This window comes from Gorilla gorilla, chromosome 8, assembly GCF_029281585.2.
Source record: "Gorilla gorilla gorilla isolate KB3781 chromosome 8, NHGRI_mGorGor1-v2.1_pri, whole genome shotgun sequence".
In the NCBI taxonomy this organism is placed as follows: domain Eukaryota; kingdom Metazoa; phylum Chordata; class Mammalia; order Primates; family Hominidae; genus Gorilla; species Gorilla gorilla.
The window spans coordinates 144,519,951-144,530,000 of record NC_073232.2 but is presented as its reverse complement, the minus strand read 5'-3'; the positions used below and the strand labels follow the sequence as shown (position 1 = coordinate 144,530,000).

Genomic DNA, 10,050 nt, shown 5'->3' with positions numbered 1-10,050 from the left:
AGAGATGGAAGGAGAGAGAGAGAGAAGGAAGGAGAGAGAGAGAGAAGGAAGGAGAGAGAGAGAGAAGGAAGGAGAGAGAGAGAGAAGGAAGGAGAGAGAGAGAGAAGGAAGGAGAGAGAGAAGGAAGGAGAGAGGGAAGGCGGGAAGCACAGGTGTGTGGGTTTGCACATGTTTTTCCAGGCTGTCTCTGAGACAGCCTCGAAATACTGTCACCCCAGTAGCAATAAGCACACCCCGGTCCAGAGACCTTGGTTTCTGAACACTGCTCTCCAATACAGAAGCCAGAGCTCCTTGGGGAAGGGGTTATGGACCCTGCCTTGTGGGGACAGAGAGGAAGAGAGTGCTTTGCAGGGCGCCGGCCTGGAGGCGCACTGGAGGCTCCGCGGCAGCATCTGGGTGAAGAGACATTAACAGCCTCACTGGGCCATGACCCAGGGACAGACTGAATGGCTGGAAGCATACAGTGCGATACATAAGCAAAGAAATAGGAGAAAAGGGGCAGGTCTTCTCTATAGGAAAATTCTAACCAATGAAATAGAAGGAAGGGGGAGAGGACGTCCCCACAGGAAGACGTGCTGCAGGGAAGATCCACCAATGGGTGCGGAGATCGGGGCAACGTTCACAGAGAAACGTGGTCTTTTCAGTCTCGGCGAATCTCCCCCAATACACGCATAGATTACAAAGGACTCCTTCTCAGTGGAGACCCTGGCAGACACCCCCTTAGCCAAGTGATCAAGGTTACGGCCTCAGTGATGAAACACACCCACCTCGGGCACCCTGGTGTGGTACTTAGGGTCCATCACTCCTGGGGCATTCCCCCCAGATGCATTATCTTCACGGAACCACAGGCCAGGCAGATCCTCCTGAGGAACCTTCTACAAAATAACCCGCCAGTTCTTATCCAAGCATCGAGGCCAAGAGTGATGAGGAAGAACTAAAAAACTGTCACTGATGGCAGGCACTACAGAGACAGGATGAGTGAATGCAACGTGGGGTCCTGGAACAGAAAGGAGCATTTGCCAGGAGGAAACCTGGAGAAACCAGAACCCAGGGTGTGGCTGAGCTAAGTTTTGAAAATCTATCATGATTATGCAAGACAGGGACAGGCCGGGCGCGGGGGCTCATGCCTGTAATCCCAGTACTTTGAGAGGCCGAGGCAGGCAGATCACGAGGTCAGGAGTTCGAGACCATCCTGGACAACATGGTGAAACCCCATCTCTACTAAAAATACAAAAATTAGCTGAGTGTGGTGGCGCCTGCCTGTAATCCCGGCTACTCGGGAGGCTGAGGCAGGAGAATTGCTTGAACCCAGGGGGAGGAGGAGGTTGCAGTGAGCCGAGATCGCGCCACTGAACTCCAGCCTGGTGACAGAGCAAGACCCTGTCTCAAAAAAAAAAAAAAAAAAGAAAGAAAAAAATAAGACAGGGACATCAGGGGAAGCAGGCTGAAGGGTACACAGGACTCTCTACACAATTTGTGCAACTTTAAGTCTAAAATTATTTCAAAATAAACAGTTGGGGAAAAAAGCTAATTGGAGAGAAGGGAGATGCTCACTGGGACAGCACAGTAACGTCTCGCGTCTCATTTACTGGGCAAAAATACACTCAGACGGACATTGTCGCGATTCCTCTGCCACAGAGCAGGGCGCACAGTGCACCTGCCGGGCTGTGGGTGAGGGGCCCTCTGCTTCCCGTGGGTGTGGGGTTGGTGGTCCAGGGCTGGGAGTGGGGACTAGGGCACAAAAGCCCCTTGCTGGCTGCAAGTTTAGGTAGTAGCTCTTTCGTGACACCCTTCAAACTCACGCTGGAGACTGCACACTCGGAGCAGACGCGGTGGGAGAGGATCCCGAGAGGATGACAGCCGCCTCGCTTCAGAGGAGCCCTGTGAGCTGGTGGCCTCGGCCCAAAGTCCCCGCTCCATAACCTCCCCCAAGGGAGCCTAAGAAGGCATCGCTCTCCTCTCCTCACTTGACTGAACATGCTCAAGAGGGCATTGCTTCCGGTGCTCCAGGGGGGACAGGTTTCTGCTCACAGGTTTCCCCACCCCCGGGGTAGCTGCAGGGTTGGGTGACAGCCCTCCACGAGCATTTGGGGCTGACAGCTCCGCCTGGTGCAACGTGATGCTTGGGGCCAATTGACTCACACATTTTCCTTTCTGATCTAGCATTCGAGGCTCACTCCCTGATCCCGGGAGGCTGACGGGACTGGCTGAGGACAGTCTTCTGTGCGCAGCTGTACAGACGCCTTGTCCATGATGAGCCTGTGGCTTGTCAGCCCCCGAGCGGAGCAGCGCCCGCCCACCTCTGTCCCCGCCATGCCGACAGGCCTGAGACACAGTCTGCACGTTGGCGGCCGGCTGCCCCTCCCTGATGACGGTGTGGCCTGTACCCTGACCGCCCCCACGGACACACGCTGGGAGCAGGAGAAGCTCCGAGTCACCTCCAGGTCCAGTACCCAGGAAATGGCTCCATCCAGGGATGCCGTCCACGGATGTCCAAGTCCCAGATGTCACCGAGGGCAGCTGTGGGGGGCCTTGCTCCCCAGGCCCCCATCTCCTGGCCCGGCGTCCCCTCTGTGACCTGTTGTGGGAAACTGCTCGGGGCTTAGCATGGCCTGGATGGTCCACCTGCCCCTGCTGTGAGGCCTGGCCCGCAGGGGGTGGGAGTGACGCAGCCGGGAAGCCTCCGCGGGGAGGTGTGTATGGCGGGGAGGTGCGTATGTCCACGCCGTGTGTGTTATTGCGCTGTGGGGCGTTCCCTGCCCCCAGCCGCCCTCGGGGGACCCTGGAGGCTGTGGAGCTCCCGACCTCTGGCTGAGCTGTCCTTGCCGCACGGTTAGAGATGTTATGCTTGGAGCTCCAGCTCTTGCTGTGGGACAAGAAGTCTCTGGGGACTCGACAGCCATGTCCTGAGGGATGGTGGGCCTGCGGCGCCCTCGTGTGCCAAGCAGCGGGCGTCCTTGGACAGGGCTGGGACTGCTGGTCTCCCGCTCCTTCTAGAATGAACCTCTGCAGCGAACCTTCTGGCCTGAGGCTGTGCCTGGTCGCCCTTGGAGGATGCAGGAGCCAGATGCTGCCGGGTACCCAGGTCCCGACCACACGAGGACGCCGCCTCATCCACCACGCGCCTGAAGAACGCGCCCCAGGGGACCTGCAAGACGCAGCCGCCGCCCCCTTCGCACCTCCTCCTCACTGTGGACCCCTCTCGAGTCAAGGGTGAAGATGGAGCTGCCGCCCTCTCCTGAGTGCAGGGTGGTGGTCGCACCTCCTCCTCCCCCTCCCATTTTCTACGCAGGGAGCATCTCCCGGGAACAACGGTGCCCATGGCCCACAGCCGCTGCCCACTGCAGGAGACACAGGTGGCTCTCGGACAGGGTGTGGGTCGGAGGTAGGGGAGATGGAGCGCTCCCTGGGCGGCCCATGGGGCTGCCACTGCCTCCCCAAGAACCGGCTCACCCTGCCCCAGGGCCCGAGTCCCACAGACACAACGGATCCTCAAACCCTCCCATAGGGAACCCCGCTGGCAAGGAAAGCTCCATGGTGGAGCATGCCCAGAGTCCTGACCTCCCTCCCTCCCTGCTGGGAGCACCCAGAGTCGCCTCCCCAGAGCGGACACCTCAGGTGCCGGGTCCGAGTGTGGGGCGGCGTCCACGTTCAAGTGCACGGGAGCAGCGGAGGGAGGCGCACTCGGAGATCGGCCTCATTGCACCTACGGGGTTTCTCCCTTTTCCCGCAAGCCTCCTCCTGCAAGTGGGAGGAGGGCCAGCTCTGCCAGATGCCAGGTCCCCGTGGAGCACCGTGTCTGTAGACCCTGCCCCCAGTGACAGCTCACGCCACACTCCACACCAGCCCCCAGGCCCTGTCCTGTCAGCGGCGGGAGAGGTGATCTTGACGGGTCAGCAGTGGACGGGGTGGCAGCGCCACGCATGTGCAGACGGGGATGCAGAGGTGTGAAGAAGCTGGGGCTCACCTCGCAGGGAGGGTGCGCCAGCAAATTTAATTCTCATCTCAAATGGGGCTGCGTTCTCTAAGCAGAATCAGCAGGCCAGGAAGGAGGTGTGTCAGCCCGTGCAGCGTCCCCACACAGGGCGGGAGGGAAAAGGCCCTCCCCGCGGACAGATGGCAGCCCTTACCTGTCAGCCTCTTGGTCCACGGCTCATGCAGCGTCCCCACACAGGGCGGGAGGGGAAAGGCCGTCCCCGCGGTTCCCTTCTTGCGCCCACCATCCTCACCTGGGCTGTCCTCGTGTGCGAAGGCTTGGGGTGAGGCTTCGGTGCCCGCCGGGGTCCATGGCCTGCAGGGCTGGCCCGTGCAGGGGCTTCCAGGCTGGGTGGCTCTGGGTGCCCAGGGCCTCTGTGACTTCTGGAGATGCACTATGGAGGCAGCCTCTGGCATCCATGTTCCAGCCAGCTCCGCCCCCTCGTCCCACCTCCTGTCACCACGCTCCCCACGCCTTCCTTGGCTCAGTCCCGCGGTGCTCCCAGCTGGTGGCTTGGGCGGGATCTTGGCCTTCCTGTCTCAGGTTGAGTAGGGAGGCAGAGGGTTGATGGCACCACTCGGCCCGCGGCGGCCACGGCTCTTGTCTGTCCCCACAGAGATGATGATGAACGAGGGTGGATGTGGGGTCTGTTGGCCAGCAGGTGCTCAGGACCCCAGCAACACATTGCAGCATCGGAGGGGCCCCTGAGGCGTCGGGGAGCCCTCCCAGGACCATCCCAGGGAGCCTCCAGGTTCCCCTGAATGAAGGTCACCGTCCAGCTTTCATCTTGTCATCAGGCCAAGCCTCTGTTGTTTCTGAAAATCTTCCTCCAGACACCAGTGGCAGCTACTGTGAGAACCAAGAGAGAGGAGGGGACCCGCGGCTGGTGCTTCTGCACAGAAGCAGTTCTCACCCCTGCTTGGCAGGGAATGCTACACATCCCTGGAAATGGGATGGGGGCTGCCGTCCGGGAGAAGGGACCCAGGGTCCAGCAGCCAAGGCCAGGCCTCTCCCAGAGAAGCCCCCGAGAAGTCGGCAGAGCCAGTTCTAGTTCTGGTGCATCCCACGTGGACGGCAGCTCCGCGCCCCACACACTGCCCCTTCTCACTCTTCCTCCACGGGACGGGCGTGCAGAGACCAAATCTCCCTGGGTCTTCGGGATGGAGACGCGACGTCCCATTTTGTCCCTGCTCTCTGGTCCCACTGGAGGAAAAGGGTCCGATTCAATGTGGGGCTGGAAGAAAAGAAACGTAGAGTGCAGAGTCAGCGAGGCTCTGCTTGGCTGGAGTGAGGGCCGAGGGCCGAGGACCGAAGGGCTGCGTGGAGAGGATGTCAGGGAGGCTCCGCTTGGCAGGAGTGAGGGGTGAGGAGTGAGGGGTGAGGGGTGAGGGGTGAGGGGTGAGGGATGAGGGATGAGGGGCTTCATGGAGAGGGAGAGCCCTGCTCCCAGGGGAAGCTCCCCTCGGGACCTGCTGAAGGGTGGGGACTCGAGGACCGAGGTGAACGATGATGTGACGTCCTACTTGCCCCTCCTCCAGTTTGGAAGGAGGCAGCCATCTACGCTGGCGGGTGCCATGGTAGCAGCAGCCATGACCTGCAGACTCCAGCTATCCTGGCCTAAGCTGCCCCGGCCTGGCAGGGAGACCAAGCCCTCCTGGCTGAATCTCCAGCACCGCCCAAGCTTATGCTTAGCACCACCCAGAAAAGAATGACGACGAATCACAGAACCACCGCGTCTGCCCCCAGGGCCTGCTGCCGAGTGCCACCAAAGCAGAAAGACCCCCTAGAGAGGGTCCTGCATGTTTCTGCTACACTGGGGTGGTGGTGGGGGCCCTGCTCTCCTTCCCGTTCAGGAAAGGTGAGCACCTTGCGGCCTCTACAGTGGAAGGCTCCGGGGTCCTGACCCCCAGGGAGGGACTTCCAGTGCTGAAGGACGCTGGTGGCTTTCTAACAACCCTTTTGGGGATGCTGGGTCATCGCCTTCCAGTTGATCGAATGGCAGGTGGGCAGCTCCCTGGCAGGGCAGGGGCGGAGGTGTCTTCCGGGAAGCAGAGCGGGACCCCTGCTGGGCCCTGCCAACGAAATACTCACCACGTCAGGGTGCCAAGACGGACTATGACCAGAGAATGAAAGCTAAGGAGAAAAATAAGAACAAAAATAGAAACTGAAACGGAAAGGGGAGGATGGAGAAACGGAAGGAAAGAAAGAGAAAAAAGAGTTTGTAGTGCTTCTGGCAAGAAATACACGCGATTACAGACTGAAGACAGAGCTGTTGGCAGGGAGGAGAGGACGCTATTTAGGACTGTGCCGAGGGAGGGATGCTGCCCAAACCCCCGGGTCTGAGGGGTGGTGCCGCCACCCCTAGGAACGCACTGGGGACTCTGCACCGGGCAGATGCGGGTGGTGGGCGCTGGTCGGGGGCCCCACACCCAGCGTGTCCCCAGCACCACAAGGCCAGCCTCCCGGGGACTGGGTCTCCTCCTCCCTGGAGTGAAACCCATCGCTGAGACCTGCTGCAGGAATTTTTGGTGAGAGCACCAATGGGGTAATAATAATGGTGAACGTTGTATTGAAAGACATTCCAAGTGCCCAGCAAACAAAAGCGGGCCTGTGAGAATATTGTGGTCTCAGTCCCACCGTAAGCAGCAAAGTACAACCAGCACCCTGAGTAGACAAAGCGCACACAGCCTCACTCTGGGCTGGGGGTTGGGAGCCAGGCCCATCTGGACACGAGAGAAAATCGGGCAGTGGGGCATCGCTTGGAAATGAAGAGCTATTTAGCTAGATTTAAGAAATAACACCTGATCTATTTTTTTCTTTGGAGACAGGATCTCAGTCGGTCACCCAGTCTGGAGTGCAGTGACGTAATCATGGCTCACTGCAGCCTCAACCTCCCAGGCTCAGGTGATCCTCCCACCTCGGCCCCCTGAGTAACGGAGATTATAGGCACGTGCCACCATGTCCAGCTATTTTTTAAAATTTTTTTCTAGAGACAGGGTCTCACTATGTTGCCCAGGCTGGTCTTGAAATCCTGGGCTCAAGCGATCCTCCCATCTAGGCCTCCTAAAGTGCTGGAATTACAGGCATGAGCCACCACGCTCAGCCCTCACATTTTTCTAGTATTTAATACAAACAAATATCCTTAGGTTAAGATGCAAAATGAAACAGACATTTGGTTTGGGGAGAGGCTTTACCCTCTGAGGCTCCAGCCCCAAGAACACTGTGTCCCCTCCCGGCAAGGCCGGGTGCCCCTGCGTGCTAGTGGGTGCTTCCCCACGTCGCCTGGTGTCCACCGGGGCCTCAAAGGCTGTGCCTTGAGTAACTCGTTCCTCAGGATGATGATTCTTACAGGCGGCAGTGAGTGCCCAGCGGAAGGGCATGGGTGTCACCGTCTACGAGGGCTAGGGTGGATGTGGGATGACACACGGCCCGTCTAAGGCCGTGCTGCTGCGACTAAGGCGACGGCCCGTCTAAGGCGACTGCTGTCCAGAGGGACCCGGTCTCTCCTGGCAATTGCAGAGCATCTGTGGGCTCCCCCTCAGGCCGGGACCAGCACATGCCAACCATAGGGGCATCCCAATGCCAGCCTCCTGTTCTCTCCGGAAGGATGAGGCAGAAGGTGGGGCCACTGACCATTTCATTCAGCCCTCGGAGGGAGCCCGTCACTTCAGTGAGCTCCACCGCATAGTAGATTTAGCAAAAAGTCTCACTCTGGGCTGGGGGTCGGGAGCCGGGCCCCCAGGACCAATCACAATGGAGTGAACACTGTCACCCCCAGACATGACTGAACCAGCTCCATGTGGGAGAACAAGCGCTGCCCTGAACGCCTGCAGGCAACCCCGGGAGGGTCGGGACTCTGCTGTGCTCCCCTCGTCCTGACTTGGGGAGCACCAAGTCTGTTATGTGCATGGACAGAGCAGCCCTGACCCCACACCTCATGGAGCTGGGACCCCGAGAAAGAGCCAGACAGCCCTCCCCAGCTCTGGTGTGTGGCCTCAGCCTAACTGCACGTCAACGGGTGCTTCTGATCTGGGAACTAGATTCTTAGACCAGTGCAAGGTGAACCTGCACGGATCAAAGGCTTCCACGCAGCCCAGGCTTCAGTGATGGGAGGAACCCGAGGCCGTTGGCTCCAGATGGGGAAACTGAGGCCACAAGAGGAGTGGCTCCTCTGAGGTCGCATGGCTGGGCCCTGGCAGGGGCATTCCTAGACCCCGGGGCTCCTGTCTCCTGGTCCAGAGCCCTTGCAGCCACCACCCAGCTCAGCTCCACCCAGCCTTCAGGCCTCCAGGCAGCCGCTTCCCGCTGCTGTTGGGAGCGAAGTCTGCTGCCCCAGCAGCCTGGAGCTGAGTGACTCAGGTCGGGGTGACACTGGGTTCCTCTCCCTTGATCTTAACAAGCAACCCCCAAAACTGCATTTGTTTTACCTTTTCCTCCAGTTCCTTTATTTGTCTCTTCTGAGCTTCTATTCTTTCTTCTAACTCTTTAATTCTCTGCAAGATTAAAAGGAAGAACATCTTCAATAGTCACAGTACTCGGGAAACCCAAATCCTTCAAGATTTTCATTCATTTCCTTGGTAACAGATGGTCGCAGAGCAGCTGGCATGGCCATGGCCCGTGGCTCCTGACGAGGACACAAGCCTTTGCTGCATTGCTCTGGCAGGAGAGTGGAGGGTCTTCGCCATGCCACACTCCCCGTGGTGGGAACAATATCCTTCCGATTCCTGCAACTTCAACTCAGAAAGCACAACGCCTGACATCCAGGGAAATGGTAGGAATGGATTCCCGGTCCCCCATATGCCACCGCAGCGGAGTAAGGGGCCACCAGAGGGTCGCAGGAGAGCTGGGCACAGAGAGAGCTTCCCGGTGAGGGGGATGCTGGCGCCTGGGGTCCCCCAAGCAACCGAGCTCCAACCACAGCCCCTCTGAAGCAGCAAAGGGGCTGCAGGTCACTGTCCTCACCCTGAGCCCCTGGAGACCAAAGAGGCCCAGGAGGCTAACGAGGAGCCAGCAGAGCATTGCCAACATTAGCCCACCGATGCCCACAGCCAGCTGGCACACAGCACACTTGTTTATGTGAATTTCAACTAAACCTTCGCTAGTGGTGTTCTTAACAAGGAATACATCCATAAAGCTGCCTCCCAGCCAACCTGGCTCACGGAGAAGCTGGGCCGTGTCCTACACATCCAGGCCATCTAGTCAGCAGGGCTTCTCACCTCCCATTAGAGCAGAACTGACCCAACAGGCCTAAGGTCCCACAGTGCCCTGAGGCAAAGGCAGGCCTTGGGCTGCTGTCCCCAGAGAACATCCTTGCCATCAGGAAACAGTGTCACGGAAAAGACAGTACCCAGGGGTCCAAAAGAGGGAAACTGCCACCCAGAGGCCTCCGCAACACGCCCAGGACACTAGGCTGGTAGGGGAGGCAGTCTGGCCTGAGTGCCTGCCATTGACAGGCATGGCCACCAGGGGTGTGGCCATCAGAAGGTGTGGCCAGCAGGGGGCGTGGCCATTCTGGGGCATGATCATCAGAAGGTGAGGCCATCCAAGGCTCTGTGTGGAAGGCGTGATAGTTTGGGGGCATGGCTATCAGGGGGCATGGCTATCAGGGGCCATGGCCACTGGGGGCACGGCCACCAGGGTGTAGCCATCAGAGTGTGTTATGAGGGGTGTGGCCACTGGAGGGTGGGGCCACAGAGGGGTAGTCGTTGGAGGTGTGGCTGTGGGAGGAACCCCCCTGGCTCTGTGCAGGCCCTGGCCAGGTCTTCACGCCAGCCCTGCCCCCGCCTGCCACACACCTGCTGAGCCAGCTGCAGCAGCTCCATGCGCTCCCGCAGGATCTGGGCGTCCCGCTCACGCAGCTCACTCATGACCTGGCGCTTCCACTGCTCCACGGCCACCTTGAGCTTCTCGCGCTCCTCCTCTGACAGCAGCTCAGCCACCTTAGCCCCGGCCTCCTGCTGCAGGGCATCATACAGCATGGCTTCCAGCTCCAGGATGTGCTGGGGCGGAAGGGGAGACGCCTTAGTCCTTGCCTTCTCCCCAGAACAAACCTTTCGGGAAGAGCAACGGAGGCC

At 59.5% G+C, this 10,050-nt stretch overlaps 1 protein-coding gene across 23 annotated transcripts in view; it reads right to left on the bottom strand.

Annotated features, from left to right (window-relative positions):
- JAKMIP3 (Janus kinase and microtubule interacting protein 3) overlaps positions 1 to 10,050 on the bottom strand; it is a 139,525-nt gene that overhangs the window by 14,932 nt on the left and 114,543 nt on the right. For 8 of the 23 annotated variants that reach the window (XR_010135314.1, XR_010135315.1, XR_010135312.1 and 5 more), the window contains 4 exons: positions 9,772 to 9,975; positions 8,404 to 8,469; positions 6,068 to 6,109; positions 4,131 to 5,210 (listed from right to left, as the gene is read on the bottom strand). Coding sequence is in view for 5 of the 23 variants with exons in the window: in XM_063710583.1 (XP_063566653.1) it covers positions 6,090 to 6,140; positions 8,404 to 8,469; positions 9,772 to 9,975 (321 nt within the window). In the remaining 18 variants the exon portion in view is untranslated. Of the gene's footprint in view, positions 1 to 4,130; positions 5,211 to 6,067; positions 6,141 to 8,403; positions 8,470 to 9,771; positions 9,976 to 10,050 lie in introns of those variants that run through there. The other 15 variants (XR_010135329.1, XR_010135318.1, XR_010135319.1 and 12 more) reach the window with 4 other exon arrangements.